At 41.6% G+C, this 21989-nt stretch overlaps 1 protein-coding gene across 1 annotated transcript in view; it reads right to left on the minus strand.

Moving 5' to 3' along the window:
• Nucleotides 1-1035: 1035 nt before the first annotated feature.
• The window catches only part of SHQ1 (SHQ1, H/ACA ribonucleoprotein assembly factor), a 107817-nt gene continuing 86863 nt past the window's right edge, over nt 1036-21989 (minus strand). The window contains exon 11 of the mRNA XM_001082636.5: nt 1036-2580. Coding sequence (XP_001082636.2) covers nt 2028-2580 — 553 coding nt within the window. The 3' untranslated portion in view covers nt 1036-2027. The remainder of the gene's footprint in view (nt 2581-21989) is intronic.

Below are 21989 nucleotides of genomic sequence, written 5' to 3' on the forward strand. Positions count from 1 at the left end.
AGAGAGTATATATAAGAATGCATATCCAGCACCTAAGACGGTAAAATTCACAAAGTGTGGCATCCAATCAAAGACTATGAGGCATGCAAAAAAAAAAAAAAGACTCATTAAGGACTTGTATCCAGAATTTATAAAGAACTCTCAAACTGTTGGGCGTGGTCACTCATGCCTATAATCCCAGCACTTTGGGAGACCAAAGTGGGCAGACCAGTCTGGGCAACATGGCAAAACCCCGTCTCTACCAAAAATAAAAAAATTAGCCCAGCCTGGTGGTGCACACCTGTAGTCCCAGGTACTTGGGGGCGCTGAGGCATGAGAATTGCTTCAGCCTGGGAGGCAGGTGTTACAGTGAGCCAAGATCTCGCCACTGCATGCCAGCCTGGGTGACAAAGTGAGATTCCATCTCAAAACACACACACACACACACACACACACACCCCACAATACAAAACAAAACCAACCAAACAAAAAGAACTCTAAAAAAATCACAAACCCAGCCTGGGCAACATGGCAAAACCCCATCTCTATAAAAGCTACAAAAATTAGCTGGGTGTGGTGGAGCAAGCCTGTGGTAAGGAGGAGGTGCTAGGATTGCTTGAACCTGGGAGGTTGAGGCTGCAGTAAGCAGAGATTGCGCCACTGCACTCCACTCTGGGAGACAGGGTAAGACCCTGTCTCAAACATACGCACACACACACACAGGCAAACATATACACACACACAGAGGCAAAAGATTTGAACAGACACTTCCACAATGAAACACCACTACACATCTATAAAAATGGTAAAAGTTTAAAAGACTCACCATATCAGTAACAAGCATGTGCAAGATTGGAACTCTCATAGGCTGGAACTCTCATAGATTGGAACTCTCATAAACTATCACTTTTGGTGGGAATGTAAAATGGTACAGCCATGCTGCATAACAGTTCAGCGTTTTCTTAAAACACTAAACACATACCTACCATATGGCTCGGTCATTCCGCCCTCAGGTATTTGCCTAAGAGAAATGAAAGCATACGTCCACATGAAGACTTGTATACAAATGTTCATAACAGCTTTATTTATAACAGCCCCAAAATGGAAACAACCGAGGCGTCCATCGATAGGTCAATGAACAGATCTATTCAATGAAGTAGTACTCAGCAATGAAAAACACAAAAACTCTTGACACATGCTGCCACATGGATGAATCTCAAAATAACTAGACCGAGTAAAATAAGCCTGACCAAAAAAGGGATACATATTGTATGATTCAATTTACATAGAATTCTAGGACATGCAAACTAATAAGGGGGCCCAAGAGCACTTGGGGATGATGGGTCCGCTCCTCACTTCAATCGCGGTGACAGTTTTATGTGGGGTACACATATGCCAACACACTGTACACTTTCGATACGTGCAGTTTATGGGGTGTCAAGTACACTTCCTAAAATAAAAATATTGATGGGCTCTACATTCTGGAGACACTGGCAGTAGAACTATTATTTTCAGCTTGAAATATTAGCTACACTTTGGTAAAAATACTTTTGAATTTTATCTTCACAGTGATAGCAAGGAAAACAAAAGGTATACACATTCACTGATTGAAAAAAAAGTCATAAAGTTGTCCCCGTTTCTGTGGGGGGTTGGTTCCAGGACTCCTGAGGATACCAAAATCATCAGATGCTCAAGTCCCTGATAAAAAATGGTGCAGTATTTGCATATAACCTACCCACATCCTCCCGTACACTTTAGATCATCACTAGATTCCTTATATGATCCCATACAATGTAAATGCTGTGGAAATAGTTGTTATACTGTATTAGAGAATAATAACAAGAAAAAAAGTCTCCATGTTTGGTACAGATGCAATTTTTTCTTAAATATTTTTGATCTGCAGTTGGTTGAATCCACAGATGCGGATACAAATACAGCAGGCTGTCTATATACTAAGAAAAACTACAAAGTGAAAATGAGGAATTCTCATTTGGTAAATGAAACCAAATCTACCGTATTTCTCAACAACAAATAAAACCACCTAAGAGTCAATCATTTGGTGTCTGACGGCCGTCTCTCTCCTGCATATTGCTGTGGTTTACAGCAGTGGTGCTCTTGGGTTCAGAAACCTGAACTGTGGTCTTCAGTTGTTCCCCAAGCTCCTCTATCAGAGGTCCAGACACTCCAAGAGGCTGGGAAGAGGCAAGGGGCTTTCCCTGATTGGCATCAGACTCCTGGATGGCTGTGTTTTTGCATACTCCACCATCAACAATAAGAAGGGCACTGCTTTCTTCAAGAAAGGGACCTTGCAAAGAATTGACTGTCTCAGATGGACTGTCTTTGAGTTCATCTTGTTCTGAATCTGAGTCTGAGTCTTCGTTTCCAGATGACACGGTGCTGTCTGAGTCCTCCGAATCACTTGCCTCAGAGCTGGAGCAAAGTGTCTGCTGCCCAGAAACTGAATGGGCTGCTTTTAATGCAGTTTCCTCCTCCTGGACAAGCAGTGCTGCTGCTTCTAGTTCTTCCAGTTCTAACCCCAGCTGGGCCTTTGTAAGGGAGACTTCCTTTAAGGCTTCTGCAAGAGCTGCCAACTTTTTGGATCTTGAAAACATTTTAAGAACAAAGATTAGAATTATTTATTAATTGGCCTGAGGATAACAGGGTATGCAGCTTCCAAAAAAATAAAGTTGAATCCATATTTTAAATGGCACACCAGGATATATACCATAACAGATCCAAGATATATATGTAAAAACAGATCCAAGATATACATATTTTTTAAAAAGCGATTAAAAGTATTACAGGGAAACACAGATTTCCTTTATGACCCTAAGAAGGAGGAAGGCTTTTCTAACTATGACTCAAAATTCAGAAGCCACAAAAGAAAAGACTGATAAATTCAACTAAATAAAATCAATTTCTTGGCCAGGCGTGGCGGCTCACGCCTGTAATCCCAGCACTTTGGGAGGCTGAGGTGGGTGGATCACCTGAGGTCAGGAGTTCAAGACCAGCCTGGCCAACATGGTAAAACCCTGTCTCTACTAAAAATACAAAAAAAAAGCCGTGCACAGTGGCAGTCACCTGTAATCCCAGCTACTTGGAGGGCTGAGGCAGAAGAATCACTTGAACTCAGGAGGTGGAGGTTGTAGTGAGCCAAGATCACACTACTGCACTCCAGCTAGGCAACATAGCGAGACTCCGTCTCAAAAAGAAAAAGAAAAAAATCTATTCCTTCTGGGTAATATATCTATAATAAGTGCATATATATATATATATATATATATATACTAATAAACCCTAATTCTCCTAACAGAGTTCCTAATAATGGATATATAACAACCTAACAGAAAAATGGACAAGCAGACAATTTTCACAAAAGGAAATATAAGTAACTCTTAAATGTATTAGATGTTCAACTCCAGTCAAATAAGAGAAATACAAATTAAAGTCATATGTGAGATATATTTTTTATATGTCAGATTGGCAAATACCCAAACATTTGATATTATTCTGTTAGCAAGACTGCAGGAGAAAAGGCACTTTCATATACTGATGGAGGGAGATTAAATAGCTACAACCCCCAAGAAGGAGAACTTGGCGATAACTTTCAAAATGGAAAATGTATATACCCTGGACCCAGCAAGCCCCATGTCTAAAAATTAAACACATGTAGCACACACACTACATAACATAGGTCTGAGGTTATTTACTATGACATCATTTTTTAATACCTAAAAATTGGAAACAACCAAATGTCCTTGTTATAAGACTGGTTGACTGGTGAAATAAGTTATGGCATATCCACACAAAGGAATAGCCTACAGCTGTATAATGAATGAAACTCTCCATGGGCCAATCCAGACTTACTGCTTAACACCACAAAAGGCTCACCATATGTATATGCTACATATATATAAAAAGGGAAAATAACAGGAAAGATATCAAAACAGATGTTTCTATTTGCTTGTATACTTCTCAATAAACTCTCCAAAGTGACAGAAAACAGTAACTTATGTAAAGGAGATAGGATGGGAACTGGAAATATGGGGGATGACACAGGATGATGGTGTGATGGAGCCTTTTCACTGCCATTGTTTTATTTTTAAACCTATATAAATGTATAAATGTTCACAATCTTAAAATGTACAAGGAGGAAAAGCAATATCAGCAGCATGGAGTACTTTTTCTTAAACCATTTCATATTATTTCAGAAGATTTTTTTGAGACAGAGTCTCACTCTGTCGCCAGGCTGGAGTACAGTGGCGCGATTTCGGCTCACTGCAACCTCCACCTCCCGGGTTCAAGCAATTCTCCTGCCTCAGCCTCCCGAATAGCTGGGACTACAGGTACGTACCACCAAGCCCAGCTAATTTTTTTGTATTTTTAGTAGAGACAGGGTTTCACCATGTTAGCCAAGATGGTCTTGATCTCCTGACCTCGTGATCCACCAGCCTCGGCCTCCCAAAGTGCTGGGATTACAGGTGTGAGCCACTGCGCCCAGCCGAAGATTCTTTTCCTCTAAATTACTTGCTAGATTTATAATATTACATTGTATCGAGTAAATAAACTTTTCCATTATTAACTTGGATGCAATTAGTTGTTTTTTGTTTCTAAAAGAACCAACATGACAGAAACTGGCATTCTCCAAAAATGACTACTCTTCTAAAGGGGAAATCTAATGTGACAACTGAAGAAAGGTGGCAGTGAGTGAAAGTGGTAAACATGCTGACATGGTTTCTACGTTTCCCCAACTCCAAAGATAAAATGAACGTACAAAACATTGAGTGGCTTTGATACAAACTGGATGAGGGTGAGTTTACAAGATAAATTCATTTGTAAAAGTGTAGTCCATCCCATAACATTGGGAAAATGAGACTTCATTTCAGTGCAACTGACAGTACAATAGGAAATACCGAACAAAGATGGTATTTTAATCTGGGTGTCCGCATGTACCTGAAATGCTATTTCTCAAAATACTTAGCACAATAATGAGATTGTGCAGGGATTGCCCCCCACCCCCCACAAACCCTGCTGCCCCTTCACACGTGCAATCAGGCCGCAGAAGCACCACTGCAGTGCCCAAGGGTGAGCGGGAGGCACAGTGCGGTGAGTGGGACAAGGGCAGTCACCATTGTTGATGGGTGGCTTTCTCTTATGCAAGGAAAGCCCTGGGTTTCAGTGCCAGAATTTCCAGAGTGCTTAGAAAAAGGCAGGGGTTAGGGTAAAGAGGAAAACCAAGGTGACATCCACTAGAGTCAGTTAATGATTCACCAAAGCGTTATAATCCCTGGCTAATCTTTTATCAGTCTGAGGCATTTTTAAAAGCATAGTTATGGAATATGACGGCTGCAACATAATTTGCACTTATACCCAAGATAGTTGTAGATGATGTCCACCAATATTTTTAAACCTTGACTACCAGTGCCAAAGGATTCAGTCTGAGCTGCTGCAAAGTTCATTCAGTCTAAGAACTAGTACACCACTCTGTTTCTCCATGAAGGGGAGTCCTCTCACGCAGCTTAAGAAATAAAGAGTAATAAATTTGGGAAAATGGATACTGCCTCTAATACTAGAAATAAAAACATGTAAAATAAAAGCTTTTACTTTACTGACTACATATCTCATTTTAATCGTCACGACAAATACGTCTCAACAATATACAAAGGATGATGTTCCACTAACATCACTGCACTTGCTCCATTAACCACCCTGTGAATCAGTACCATTGTTATCCCTACATTACAGATGAGGACACTGGAGCTTGCAGGGGTAGGAGAGCCACTGAGGTTCGCTCAGCTAACAAGGAGCGGTCACGACTGGAAACCCAAGCCTCAGAACTCCAGTCCTCTTCCCGTTCCATCAAAGGACCTCCCATGAATACACAGGCTTTGCAAAGTGTTCTTTTTTTTCTTTTCTTTTTTTTTTTTTTTCAGACAGAGTTTCACTCTTGTTGTCCGGGCTGGAGTGCAATGGCACAATCTCGGCTCACCACAACCTCCACCTCCTGGGTTCAAGCAGTTCTCCTGCCTCCGCCTCCTGAGTAGCTGGGATTACAGACACGCGCCACCATGCCCGACTAATTTTGTATTTTTAGTAGAGACAGGGTGTTTCCATGTTGGTCAGGCTGGTCTTGAACTCCCGACCTCAGGCGATCTGCCTGCCTCGGCCTCCCAAACTGCTGGGATTACAGGCATGAGCCACTGTGCCTGGCCAAAGTGTCCTTTCTTAAAGCCACATTCTTTACTTCTTCCCAATTTGAGCTCCACTCAGCATCTTCCAACTGAGCAAGTTCTGACTTGCACAAAGCCCAGAATCCTCCAAAGCAATTGTGACTAATATATTTAGCTTAACGATGTTAAATGAAGTATACATACAAACATCATCTATGGAGGTTCAGAAAAGAAGGGTAAAGTTCAAATCATTTTTGTGAATTTCACTGAATATATTAAACATGCCAATTCTCAGGTTGATATTATTTGGATCTTTGTTATTGTCTACTATACAGATATTGTGTCCTGTCTTTTATACCTGTAGAAATGTGGAATTCCAAAGCTCCTCCCCTAGAATCCTGGCTCTTCTCAGAAAGCATACCCCACACACAGGGGGACTAAAAGTATCAAGTGTAACAGGCAGAAAAGTGGTGAAGCTGAATCCAGGGGCCCAAATAGGAACTCCCGTCTGTAACCAGCTGATGCGAACTTTTATCCTTCAGGAAAAAGTTTTTCACTTTCAGCATTATATTGTGCTTAAAATTACCAGGCTACACAGTAAGTGGGTGGGTGGGTGGATGGATGGATGGATGGATGGATGGATGGATGGACGGACGGACGGACGGACGGACGGATGGAGAGACAGGTAGAGAGAGAGAGAGACAGACAGACAGATTTCTGATTCTTCACCAAGCTTCATTTCTATTTTATTATCCCACCCTTACTACTTCAAGCTGGCTAGCTTCCTAAATTAATATTAAAGTTCTGAAAGAAACTTTAATAGAAGAAACATTCTGAACTCTCTCCCATTCTTAAAGAATGCCAGGATAAAAACTGATTAAAATTCAAAATAGCATCGGTGTAGAATGTGCCCCAACAGTCTGAGGAATGAAAGTTGGGTTTGTTTTTATTCAATTACTTAGCACAGATAACCTAGCAATCACTGCTCACGAAAAGGGAAATTATTCCTGTAGGGAAAAAAAATTAAGCCATGAAAGAGTAGCTGTTTTGTTTTTTCAACCACTAGTACAATTAGAGTTGGTTCTAATCTGCCACTCCGTGTAAATTCTAGAATCTACTTCTGTAACAGACTTACCTTTTCAGAAAGCAGCTCACTTAAGGTAGGTAGTGTCATACTCAAAACAGACTAGGCTAGTTCATGTCCAAAAGCCTGGTCAAATGACATTATTAGATAACCACACTTACAAACATCAGGTATCATTTATTTATTTATTTATTTTTATTTATTTTTTTGAGACAGGTTCTCGCTCTATTGCCTGGGCTCTGGAGTGCAATGGTGCGATCAGGGCTCCCTGTAGCCTTGACCTCCTGGGCAAAAGTGATCCTCCCACCTCAGCCTCCTGAGTAGCTGGGACTGCAGGCACATCCATCACACCCAGCTAATTTTTAAATTTTTTGTAAAGACAGGGTCTCCCTATGTTGCCCAGGCTGGTCTCGAACTCCTGGGCTCAAGTGATCCTCCCACCTTGGCCTCCCAGAGTGCCGGATTTACAGGCGTGAGCTGCAGCCCTGGCCATGGTACATTTTGATACTCTCAACAAACACATAGGTTGAGTTACTAGTTATAGTATATGTTTTTTGTTTATCTGGTTGGGTTTTCTTGAGAGAGTCTCACTCTGCCTTCCAGCCTGGAGTGTGGAGTACAGTGGCACGATCTCAGCTCACTGCAACCTCTACCTCCCTGGTTCAAGTGATTCTCCTGCCTCAGTCTCCCGAGTAGCTGGGATTACAGGCATGCACCACCACACCCGACTAATTTTTGCAATTTTTAGTAGAGACGACGTTTTGCCACATTGGCCAGGCTGGTCTCAAACTCCTGACCTCACAGTGATCCACCCACCTTGGTCTCTCAAAGTGCTGGGGATTACAGGGGTGAGCCACCATGCCTGGCTAGTTATAGTATATGTTTTATATCTCAGTGAGGATCACCTACCTGTTAAGAATGTATTTATTATAGAATGAAGAGACTCTGCATTTAAAAGAGACAACTGGATACCACTACTGTCATATTTTAATAAAACCACACGCAGAATAGATTTTTCTTAGAAAGTTACTGGAAATGTAATCCTACGATGTAACTTTAAAAACACCTTTCATTCTTTTTGCATATGTGAAATAATATCCTATTTGGAGAATTTCTCTTTAAAGACTGAAGACAAGTTATGCTACATGTAACTACCACCAAAGAGTAATTGCAACAGCAGAAAGTACATGCCTTGACTGTGGCAAAGCTGATACAAAATTTCCTCAATTATTTTACATTTGGTGACTGTATTTAGGAGGGGGAAAGCCTCCACAGCCTTATGAAGCAACCAAAACAAAATGCAAAAGGAGCCTGAAATGTAGGGGCAGGGAGAACTGGGTATAAATGGAAAGCATACATCCTGTTTTTTTGCTGTAGAGTTTTGTCTCAAACTATCAATCAACTTTTCACCACTTCCTGCAATAGCAGGTCTACTATAAATCTTACAGTAACTGACTAGGTTTCATTTCCTCTGCCCAAACCTAGAAGCCTGCCAGGCATGACATACTGAGACTAGAGCCCACAACTGATCACAGAGGACAAGACTCCAGTGAGGCAATTCCAGACAGTTCAAACTGGATGCTTACTGACTAACCTGGCCTTTTAATTTCACAGCATACCACACACACAATCTCAGGTTCTATCTGGGACCAAACAGTAGATCAAATTTCTTCTTTTTTTTTTTTTTTTGTTTGAGAGATGGGGTCTCACTGCATTGCCCAGGCTGGAGACCAGTAGTCAAAGGAGCAGTAATACCACATTACAATGTTGAACTACTGGCCTCAACAGCCTTCCTGCCTCAGCTTCCCAAGTAGGTGGAACTATGGGTACGTGCCACTGAGCCCGGCTTCAACTTTCTTTCTGAAGGGCATTTACTGCCTATCAATGGTAGACTGGATAAAGAAAACATGGTACATATACACCATGGAATACCATGCAGCCATAAAAGGAACGAGATCATGTCCTTTGTAGCAACATGGATGGAGCTGGAGGCCATTTTCCTTAGCAAACTAACGCAGGAACAGAAAACCAAATACCACATGTCTCACTTATAAGTGGGAGCTAAATGATGAGAACACATGGACACATAGAGGGGAACAACACACACTGGGGCCTAATAGAGGGTGGAGGGTGGGAGGAGGAGAGGACCAGGAAAAATAATGAGTACTAGGCTTAATAACTGGGTGGTGAAAATAATCTGTACATCAAACTCCCATGACATAAGTTTCCCATATATAACAAACCTAGACGTGTCTCTGAACTTAAAAGTTAAATTTTTAAGAAGGGCATTTGTGATAATAACATGTCATTGTTCCTCTCTACTGAAAAGAACCAGTTCCAAACTTTAGGTTCCTTGGCCCAAAACACACATATGTAGCCTGATCTAAAGGTAATGCACTGGCTTTAAGAAGAAGTTGCTGGTGAAATTCCTATCTTGAATCTGAGAGCCGCCAAGGAAAACAAATACCAGTGGATGCACAGAGGAACGCAGAGCTGTCTGTTCTTATTCTGTAACAGTGAGAAGCACTTCTAGCGCAGCCATTAACAAAAACATTCAATCTCTACGAACAAGAAATGACTAACTTAATACAAGGAAGGCTGCAAGATAAAGAGTTATTTATCTTTATCTTATTGACCCATATCTTATTGGTCCATACCTAGTTTGGGCCAATAAAACAACTTCTCATACACATTTCAACTGGCTTTTATGCCATTTTGTGGGCGCAGGCTCTGGGAAACATCATCTAGTCCATGGATCAGCAGAATCATTTTCTGAAAACTCCCTGTATTAGTTTCCTAAGGCTGCCATAATAAGCCATCCAAAACTAGTAGCAGAAAACAAGATAAATAAATTTATTTTTCACAGTTCTTGAGGCTACTTTTTTTTTCTTTTTTCTTTTTGAGACAGAGTGTCATTCTATTGTCCAGGCTGGAATGCAATGGCACGATCTCGGCTACTGCAACCTCCGCCTCCTGGGTTCAAGCAATTCTTCTGCCTCAGCCTCCTGAGTAGCTGGGATTACAGGTGCACACTACCACGCCCAGTTAATTTTTGTATTTTGGTAGAGACGGGGTTTCACCATGTTGGCCAGGCTGGTCTCGAACTCCCGACCTCATGATCCGCCCGCCTCGGCTTTCCAAAGAACTGGGATTACAGGCGTGAGTCACCGCACCCGGCCAAGGCTACTATTAATAGTTCAGAATTAAGGCATTAGCAGGGTTGGTTCCTTCTCAGGGCAGAATCCCTTCTATACCCTTTTCTTAGCTTCTGGTGTTGCTGGCAATCCTTGGAGTTTCTTGGCTTGTAAATGCATCACTCCAAGCTCTGCCTCTGTTGTTACAGGGTGTTCTTCCTATGTGTTTGTGACTTCACATGGCCATCTTCACTCTGTGTGTGTCTTAGTGTCTCTTCTTTTCTTATGAGGTCACCAGTCACAGTGGATTAAGGGCCCACCCTACTCTAGCATGACCTCATCTTAACTAATTACATCTGCAATGACTCTATTTCCAAATAAGGTCACATTGTGAGTTTCTGCAAGGACATGAATTTTGGACGGACATCACAGGGCATCACTGTAACACAGTACACCTTGTAGAGCTAAAATAAATAGTGGAGATGCTCATTAATAGAGGGTAATAGACCAGAAAAAAGTAAGCCAACTTAAAATGGAGACCAAAATTTAATAGTAAATAATGATGATAAGCTTAAAACTTCACATTGAGGCTGGACACAGTGGCTCACGCCTGTTATCCCAGCACTCTGGGAGGCCAAGGTGGGCGGATCACTTGAGGTCAGCAGTTCAAGACCAGCCTGGCCAACATGGTGAAATGCTGTCTCTATTAAAAATACAAAAATTAGCCGGCTGTGGTGGCAGGTGCCTGTAATCCCAGCTACTCAGGAAGCTGAGGCAGGAGAATCACTTGAACCTGGGAGGCAGAGGTTGTAGTGAGCAGAGATTGTACCCACTACACTCCACACTCCAGCCTCAGCAACAGAGGGAGACTCTGTGTCAAAAAAACAAACAAACAAACAAAAACCAAACACTTCACCTTGAAACAAAATTACAAACTACAAAAATAAATTTATGAAATATTTAACAATGTTAACAATATGTAGGTTACAACTGCAATCATGTACTAATTCTCAAAAACAGCAAAGAATGAACCAAATAGTAATTGTATTTGTAACTGTTCTAACAAAATTCTATTACAGCACCATCTAACATTCATCATGTCATGTTGGTCTTTTCGTAGCAGAATCAGAGAAGGTAAATCTTACAGAAAAAAATCAAGGGTATCATCAGTTTCCTCAAGGGCCTCTCAATCATGTGAGGCTCAAATCAATCCTTTAATCAATCCTTTAATATTCAAAATAAGAATTTTCCACTAATTTCACTATTATTGTAGAGTTTTCTTCTTCAATTGTTTACTATGGTGAGCAGTTCCGTGTGGTTCAAGCACATCCCCCATATCACTTCCAATGTTTTTGTGAAATCCTTGATCTTTTGGTTGACTTGCAATTTATTTGCACTGTACAATATCAATGATCAACAAGAAGTCAAACAACAAAAATACTGGCAAGATGGATGGGAAAGATGCTGGGAAGGAAATGATATAGTAGAATGTGGATGAAATTTATTAAGAGGCTTGCTCATTAGTGAGTATTTTTGAGTTTTGACTACCATCGCATTTCTCTAACTTTTTAAGTGCAGAAACTCAACGAATATTCAGAAAGGACTTTCTGCATGACACATATAGGTGGCTGTATTAGAGAGATCCACTGAAATTTCATTCTTTAAGGGAGCACAGAAGTCATCTACTCCAATTCTTCCACTTCATAAATGCAGTTGACATGACTGGCTACTTTGATGCAGCTTGAATGTTTGTGTGACTTAAATTGGAAGAGTTGCAACAAGATATTAATCCCAAAGTTCCAAGCTTAAAGGGCTCTTCTCTCTCACCTGCTCTCTTTCAACTGCTTACAGGGTAGTTGTTATGACAGTAATAGAAATTATTTAATTTTTGAAAAAGACTGTTGAAACCTTCAATGCTATTTAATTCCTATGGAGAAGTCAGCTTGACTGTGATGTACTAAGCTTAGGAAAAATACAATGTGGAGTTAGAAAATAATCAGTATCAAATCATTCCTTAAGGAAATGACAGTGACCACTTTCCAAAAGTCCCTGGCAGAAAATAACTTCTGTCTTCTTGAAATATTACAAACTATATAAAGGTTTTAAAAATCACAAAATAGACCTCCATATCCCTTTATGAAAAGTCAACTGTAGGTTTCCTGTACTTAGATTGATAAAAGCTCTCAAGATGATTCCAACGATTCAACAACTATGCCACTTTTCAAAAAAGTTTATGACCTCTGGTCCTTAGCGCTTTAGTAGAGAATACAAATATTCATGAACGCATTAATATATATCTGACACATTAGACTACAGATCCCAAGAAGGTGAGGGAAATAAAATTTTTATTTTTACTTATTTTTAAATTTTTTGTTATTCTTTTAGGGATGGGGTCTTGTTCCATTGCCCAGGCTGGAGTGCAGTGGCTCAATCACAGCTTACTGCAGCCTCAAACTACTGTGTTCAAGCCATCCTGCCACTTCAGCCTACTGAGTAGCCAGGATTAGAAGCACACACCACCATGCCTGGCTACTTTATAAATTTTCTGTAGTGACACGGTCTTGCTACATTGTCCAGGCTGGTCTCAAACTCCTGGGCTCAAGCGACCCTCCTGAACCAGCCTCCCAAAGTGCTAAGATTATAGGCATAAGCTACTGCGCTGGGCCAAGAAATAAAATTTTTAGATGTATTTGAATAATAGTGTCAAATCACTACGGCAAACAGTGATAATAAAGACTCAACCACCTCTTGGATGCTACGCAAAAGGACAAAGGTTCTTTGACAGTATCTGTTAATACAAAAGGCTTGCACTTCCTGTGCAGTAACTCTGTGCAGGTTTTCTAAGTATTTCACATGGTAAACTCATGAAGTACTTATAGCAACCCTGTGATATAGGTACTATTATTATCCTTACTGGTAAAATAAGAAAATAATGTGGCACCTTCTTTGAGCCATGGAGGACCAAAGAAGATGTCATATTATCACAGAACGACAACTCTAAAGACCTCAAGCAGAACATGTCTTACTTTTTATGTTAATATGTGTGAACTCACATACAGTTTCCCCTAGTTCACAATTATATAGAGAATCATTTGCTTTAATCTTCAAACGATAAACAGGTGGGCTACATGTTTAAAAAGTCCTCCATCAGAATTACTCTTCTGCACAGAAGAGGTGAAAAGCAGGGGAGCTAAAGGCAAGGAGATAGGCTCTAGCTCCAGCAGTTCTTTTTGAGGACAGTCTGCACATAAACATGTACATACATACATGTGCCCCCCCACACACACATGTGCCCACAAACATGTACATACATACATACATGTGCACACACGTGCCTATACAAACATCTGCCCACACACATTAGTAAACACATAGACACACATCCATTTTTTGAGAAAAATAAATGACTAAAAAAAAAAAAAACTTGCTATGGCAATGGTAAATACTGAAAAGAATGGCTCTCATAAGGTTTATCCAAATGCAGAGAAGCCACCATTTGGCTCAACCCCAACCTCCACTTAAGAAATTCAAGGGTGAGGGCAACAAATAGGTTAAGAAAGGTACAATGTCCATAAAGAACTGTGTGAAAGAAACACAGTTCACCCCAGCTTTGCAACTCTTTTATATTTTTGCCAGGCCAGATCAAATTCTCAGAGATGGAAATGTGGGTCTCATAAATTTGCCACATTTCTCTCTACTCCCTAGCAGAAATGCTTTTGCTGAAATGTGCTTCACTGTGATTCCAAAAGCTGATTTAAATAACAGTCCCATGAAAATCTCTTGGAATTGTATACCTCACTTGAATTGTGTACCTCGCAAGGTCTCCCGTTCCACATGGGCTGTTCAAATCCGTGACTCACTCAACATGAGAGAATGTACCTAGAGCTCCTCCTTGCTCCCAGTTTCATTTTGTTTCTACTTTTTTTTTTTTTTTTTTTGAGACAGAATCTTGCTCTGTCACCCAGGCTAGAGTGCAGTGGGGTGATCTCAGCTCACTACGACCTCTGCCTCCTGGGTTCAAGCAATTCTCCTGCCTCAGCCTCCTGAATAGCTGAGATTACAGGCACGCACCACCACGCCTGGCTAATTTTTGTATTTTTAGTAGAGACAGGAGTTCACCATGTTGGCCAGGCTGGTCTCGAACCCCTGACCTCAGGCGATCCGTCTGCCTCAGCCTCCCAAAGTGCTGGGATTATAGGCATGAGCCACCACGTCCAGCCTGTTTCTGCTTTTAATTTTCTTCTTTTACCTTCACCTTTATTATGCCATCTTGTTTTACACACACACACACACACACACACACACACACACACAGAGAAATGCTTTAAATAATTTCTAGTACAAGGCAGAGTATAAATTATGAATGAAACCAATTATCTGCTTAAGTAAAAGACACCTTTGTAGGATAGGAAAGGACAGGAGAAACGGGGACTACAAGTCGCAGGCTGAAGCAGAGCTCTCCAATCCACTTTCTTCTCTATGACTATTCCATGAAGCATGGTATTTGGGCACATCAGACTTGGAACAATTCTGACAACATTCCTACATTTCACCTGTTTTGTGAAAAAAGGGCAAACAGTGTTGTTTAATGATGTAGGATTTTGACCTGTTAACTGTTCAAATGAAACGGCTGTTTGGATTCAGTTAAACTAAGTAGAGGTCAGTCAACTAAATAGAGAAGGTGTCACTATAAAGTTGGTGGTAGAAGGAAGATACTGTGGGTTGAATTGTGTCCCCCCCACAAAGATGTGTTGATGTCCTAAGCCCTGGAAGCTGTGAATGTCACCTGTTTTGGAAACAGGGTATTTGCAGATGTAATCAAGATTGGATACCGGATTAGGGTGGGCCTTCAGTCCACCAACTGGTGTCCTTATAAAAAACACAATGTAAACACAACGTAAAGACACAGGGACACAGAGAATGCCATGAAGGTGGAGGCAGAGATTGGCATGATGTGCTCATATGCCAGAGGATGTCTAGGGTTGCCAGCAACTGCTGAAGCCAGCAGAGAGGCACCAGAACAGATTCTGCTGCAGAGTCTGCAGAAGGAACCAACCCAAATGACACCTTGATTTTGGAATTCTAGCCTCCAGGAATGCAAGGAAGAAAGGTCTGTGGTTTTAAGCCACCCAGTCTGTGGTAATTTGTTACAGCAGCCTTAGGAAATGAATATAGAAGAACATCAGTGATCAAGATCTTTAGAGCAGAACAGAAATTAGAAAGCATTGCACAGTATGCTCCTGAGTTTACAAATGGGGGAAAAAAAAAAGACACCACTAAAAGTAACAACAGCAAGGCACAGAAAAGTTTTCTTTGCATAATAACATGAGGGGAATAGATTAGTTTGTTACTAATTCCCATCCAAGCCCAAAATGCTACACTTTTACACTATGATCACAATGTTCCCCTGCTAAAAACCTGCAATGACTTCCCAAACTCAGAATAAAATCCAAACTCCCGACTTAAGACAAGGCTGTGTAAGACCTGGAACCCACCACTCTTGGCTCTCTCATGATTCTCATCCAGGCCACTAAGCTAACCCCTAACTGCCCTCTCTCTGTCCCAAGGACACATCAACAAATTCTCACACAGCCTTTGTACTTGTTCCCTTCTTTCTGGAATGCTCTTCCACAAGTATTCCCATGCTGGCTCCTACCCATTCACAATTCAACTAAAATGCTCTCAGAGAGTCTTGCAAAAGCAGTCTAGTTAAAGCAATGCTTCCCAAGGTGTTTCGTATCATGGAACACACAGAAAAACTGTCTCTATCCAGCATGGCGCGTTGGATAAACTCACCAGGCTGGCCCACATCCTACCTGCCATCCCGAGGGCTGAGGGGCAATATGCACACTCACCTGAAGCCCTACTTGTGGTGTCTTGGACCACCAGCTGGGTTGCTCTGCCCTTCACCCTCCACTGACATTCACTATTATGAGCTTAACATTTGAGGAGAGTTCTGAGGTGTAAGGAAGTAGAAGTCCTGGGTAAACTTTCAAATGGCATCTCCTTTAACTTCACTGTCCCATTTTGAAAGCAGAATAAAAAATAACTGCTTTCAAAATTTCCTGGCATACTCAGAAAAAAAGACAAGGTCAAGTGACTTCATATGTTTTCTTTGGATGTTTGTTCTAAATGCTAATTTTTCTTTGGCTACAAAATGTAAAGTATGTGTGCTATACTGCTTTCACAGTACTAAGCCAAACTACTCAAGTGTTGGCGTGTTGACTGCGTTATGCAGAAGCAGAAGCATGCAGGTCTTCACAATATAATAGGAGGCAAAAACTTCGAAAATTCAGAATATTTATGCAGTCACTGTTACAATATGCAATGAAATGTCTTTTTTTTTTTTTTTTTTTTCTCCTGAGATGGAGTCTTCTTCTGTCAACCGGGCTGGAGTACAGTGGCGTGATCTCGGCTCACTGCAAGCTCTGCCTCCCAGGTTCACACGAGATTCTCCTGCCTCAGCCTCCCAAGTAGCTGGGATTACAGAGGCACACCACCACAGCCGGCTAATTTTTTTGTATTTTTAGTAGAGATGGGGTTTCACCATGTTGGCTAGACTGGTCTCGAACTCCTGATCTCATGATCTGCCCACCTTGGCCTCCCAAAGTGCTGGGATTATAGGCGTGAACCACTGCGCCTGGCCAAAATGTTTTCTTAAATGCATGCCACAATGGCATGAGTTAGTTAACCCAGAACCATTCTATGGTTTCTTAATGCCAATCCTATTCTACAAAATGAATGAAAGTAATGCATTGCCCGCTGGCTCAGTTTGAGTTTTCAGGAATTATTAAATGACTGACATGTCACAAAAGCTCTGCCTCTTCCCAGTCATTCTGAACCTAAAAGAGTGTCTGTAACCCTTGTTTTCCTACAGAGAAAGCAGGGATGAACACAAGAGGGCACCGTTATGGCACAGAGGCACGGGACAGGGCCAGTCACAACATGGAGTGTCCATCTCTCAGGCAGAGCTGCTGTACTGTCCCACAGTCCTAAACAAACAATCCCACACTGTGCCAGTCAGGATAGCTCACTGACTTAATAAGAACAGCTATTTAACTTGTGTCTCTTCTGTAGGAGAGCCAGGCCTAGGAGCTGTAACATTCAGCATTCAAGAGATCCTTCTGAACACAGGTCCTTGTTGGAACAGAGAGGACTGTGCTAGGGGTGGGAGGGAGCCCTGATGGCTGGGTCTTAGGTCTGATCAGCAAAGACCAAGAAGAAAGTGCTCAGGAAACGTGCCCATCTGTAATCTACTCAATATCCAACCCTCCCCAGCAACCCCACTCACACAGAGTTACATTACTTGCTGCATTCCTTTTTAGGGTACAGTGCTCTCAGGCCAATTTGTTGGGAGAGTTTTTTTTAAGGTGCCCTAAAGACACTTTTAGGAATTGATGTTGAGAGTCAGATTGCTCCAAAAATAATGCTGAATGAATGAAGCGACACACAAAAGAGTATGTACTGTATTTATTATCTCAATTATACCAAGTTCAAAAACAGGCAAAGTCAGTGGCTAGTGACAGAGCTCAGGACAGTGGTCACAAGGTAGGGTGTGCATGAATGGTGCCCCTGGAGTGACTTTAAGGCACATTTCTTGACTGGGGTGGTTGTTACATGGAGTTTTCCTTTATGAGAATTCATTGTTTGTATACTTATAATCTATGTATACAATAAAAATTAACTTAAAAATTCCATGAGTCCTGGAAAGAAGTCTCAAGCCAGAGAGAGGGGAGGACAGTCCTGAGGGTGGACGGGATCCCAGGATGGCACCCATTTCCTCTTGAAAACTGTCAGGACCACCAATACTGCATCCTCATCTCAAACTTCCTTTTATAAAAAGGCATGGAGCATTCTACCAAACACAAAAAGAATTTGAAAACTATGCCTAGAGAAAGATCCATTAGCCATCTCTTTCAATGTGCACACTATACACAGCAAGTTTTTCTTTGCACAAGTGCACACACAGTTCATTGCTATTGAGGTTGTTCCTGAGGTATGAGTAAAGCACTATGGGTCATTTCCAATATCATTTTATAGGCATTTTCCCCCGAAGATTTCTGGCCTACAGACCAACTTTAGTACTTTCTGGGCTAAGTATAAAACAAGAATTTCCATTATTTTTACTTTACTTCCAAGCCTATATAATATTTCATCTTATCCAATAAAAAATCTGAACATGAGCTACCAAGAACCTTTATGCCACCATATAACCTTTATGCCAAAACATAAATATTTTACTCAAGGTAAACAATTTTTTCTAAGTTGTATACTACAGAGTAAAGCTTACTTTCTCGAAACAGGCTGCATGTGGTGGCTCAAGCCTGTAATCCCAGCACTTTGGGAGGCTGGGGTAGAAGGACCGCCTGAGCCCAGGATTTTGAGACCAGAAACATAATGAGATCCCATCTCTACAAAAAAATTAAAAATTAGCTGAACATGGTGGTGAGAACCTGTAGTCCCAGCTGCTCAAGAGACTGAGGTGAGAGGATCATTTGCACCTGGGAGGTTGAGGCTGCAATTAGCCATGGTTGAGCCACTGCACTCCAGCTTGGGTGACAGAGCGAGACTCCTCTCAAAAAAAAAAAAGAACAAAAACCAAAAAAAAAAAACAAAACAGCTTTAAAAAATCGGGCATAATAGGCCCCCATTCTATGTCTATAATTACAAGTAAAATGTACACAATAAAAAAAGAAATCTGGCCAGGCACAGTGGCTCACACCTGTAATCCCAACACTTTGGGAGGCCGAGACGGGAGGATCACGAGGTCAGGAGATCGAGACCATCTTGGCTAACATGGTGAAACCTGTCTCTACTAAAAAATAGAAAAAATTGGCCAGGTGCGGTGGCTCACACCTGTAATCCCAGTACTTTGGGAGGCCGAGGCGGGCGGATCACGAGGGCAGGAGTTCAAGATCATCCTGGCGAACACAGTGAAACCCCGTCTCTACTAAAAATACAAAAAAAATCAGCCGGGCGTCGTGGTGGGCACCTGTAGTCCCAGCTTCTTGGGAGGCTGAGGCAGGAGAATGGTGTGAACTCAGGAGCCGGAGCTTGCAGTGAGCCAAGATGGTGCCACTGCACTGCAGCCTGGGCGACAGAGCAAGACTCCTCTCAAAAAAAAAACAAAAAAGAAAAAAAAAGAAACCCTTCCCCCTGGGGGTGGAGGTATGAAAAGACAACTCTGTCAAGTTCTCAAGTGTTTCATTCATTGTGACTGTAAGGAAAGGCAGGTCGGGGAGTTTCTCTGGTAGACCTCAGCACTGCTCAGGCTTGTTTTGCTTCAATTTTTGGCACTTTGGATCACTTTTTCTAATAAACTATACTCATGTACCTGTTTACACATGCATATGTAGATATATATGGTAGACTCTTTTTCCTTTTTAAATGAGGTCTTGCTATGTTTCCCAAGCTAGTCTTAAACTTTGGCCTCAAGGGAGACACCCACCTCAGCCTCCCTAAGTGCTAGGATTACAGGCGTGAGCCACCACGTCGACCAATAGGGTATACTCAAAGTATGTATTTCTTTGTATTTATAATGAAATTTAAGATTAATCCAATGCTTTGCTTTCATTGTTCAAGCCTCCTATTCATAATAAGAGAAGAGTTCTCAGCACCCAGGGCCTTTTGACTCTACATGTAACCTTCAGGAGTTACGCCATCAAACACTTACCGACCACCTACTATGTGCTAGGTTTAGTGGATCCAATGGGGAATACAAAACAGTATTTGACCTAAAAGATCATATAAAATCAGTGTGTGGTGGGCAAGGGGCAAACCACAATACCACAGTGCAGTAAGTCTATGAGAAGGGTGGGGATACGATGCCCTGGGCACTCAGAAGACAGTTTCTTTGCACATACAATTCTAAATGAAAACCATTCTGTATCTTAAAATAAGGGGAAAAGTCCATCAAAGTCCTAATTCTTCCCAGGTTGACTATTTCAGTGCTTTTTAAAATTTTTCAAACATCAGATTCTTTGACAGAAAAAAAAGAGTACCTTTTTCTTCCTTTTTGTCCTACTGTGTTGGTCCCTCTACCAACTTTACCTTGTGAAATTGCCTATAAGGTAAAGTAAAGCCTCACTACTCCGTATCTGTGAATTTAGCTACTCAGTAAAATTTAATTGTAACCCCCAAGTCAATATTTACAGTGTTTTTGTGGTCCTTTGAGGACATACACAGAAGAGAGAAAATTTCAAGTTCCCCAACACGCATTTCCAGCTGAGGTCCTACAAGGTGATGACATTCTGACTTCTTGTCTCAGCTCTTACACTCTACACAAGGTTCCTTTACGTGGCCTACTTAATGTCGTGTTTTTCTCATTTTTGCGCTTTTTGTCGGTGATTTCATTGTTTAAAGAGGCCCCTAAGCGTAATGCTGAAGGGCTGTCCAGTGTTCCTAAGTGGAAGGAGGCTGAGATGTGCCTGACCGAGACCGCTTTGTTCAGGCATGAGTTTTAGTACTGTTGGCTGTGGGTTCAATATTAATGAATCAACAGTATATATTAAATAAGGCGACTTTAAACAGAAACACACATAAAACAAGGTTAAGTGTTGTGACCAGAGACTCACAGGAACCTAACCTGTATTTCCCCTGGGAACAATGGTTCAGAATTCACTTAATTCAGTGTTCACAGTGACTTTATAGACCATAACCACCTCAAACAGCAAGAATTAAGTACTGGCCATGAGCAGAGAGAAGGGGCAGCCATTTCAGGCTTGGAACGAGGGAAGGGGAAGAGAGAAGAGAAGCAGAGAGGTTCTAGAAAAGGAGCTATCTAAAATGAAATTTTTGTAAGGACTATGAGGAGAAAAGTAGGAGAGGTTCAGTGACATAGGAGCTGTGGAATCACAGCACAAGCCCTGGTACAGGGCCACATCCTAGGACTGCAAGGACATACTGACCACATTCCACAGGACTATATAGTCTATCTGGGAATGTGGTAGGCAGGAGAGATGCATGTAAGATCATCTATCTACCCTGACTATCAGAACACAAATTTCAAAATGTCCATGGTTTGGGGTCTTTTTATTCCCATGAAAACTTCTAGGGTAGTAACTTTTACAAAAGCACAGGAAGCCTTCAGAGTGAGTCACATGCTGCCACCTCATCCACATCACAAGAACAAACTTCTGACCCTGGTCCGGCGTGATCTGTGGCTCAGCGCATATATACCACACCCTACCCAGTGCCCGCATACCACACTATGCAGAACCACTTACTTACAAGTAGGAGAGGTGGAGTGCAGTGGTGCAATCACAGTTGATGGCAGCCCAGAACTCCTAGGCTCAAGTGATCCTCCTGCCTTGGCCTCCCAGAGTGCTAGGATTATTTGCATGAGCCACGGAGCCCAGACTACTAGGGTTTAAAGTATTCAATGACTGCCTCAGGAAACATGGGATCTGAAAGCCAGACATGACAGCAGTTCTGACAAGTGGTCCTCCATAGAAAATCCAACTTGGGAAAGTGTATTTTATGCTTGCTTATACTCTCTCAAAAACTAAACTGAAGTGAAAAACATCTGTCTACCAGAATACCCTTAAATGACAGTCCCTAGACCATCTAAGTAGAATTTTAAAATACTTTTAATAAAGGCAATTGACTTCAATGGCTAATATT

The sequence above is a fragment of the Macaca mulatta genome, chromosome 2 (assembly GCF_049350105.2).
Source record: "Macaca mulatta isolate MMU2019108-1 chromosome 2, T2T-MMU8v2.0, whole genome shotgun sequence".
Classification (NCBI taxonomy): Eukaryota; Metazoa; Chordata; class Mammalia; order Primates; family Cercopithecidae; genus Macaca; species Macaca mulatta.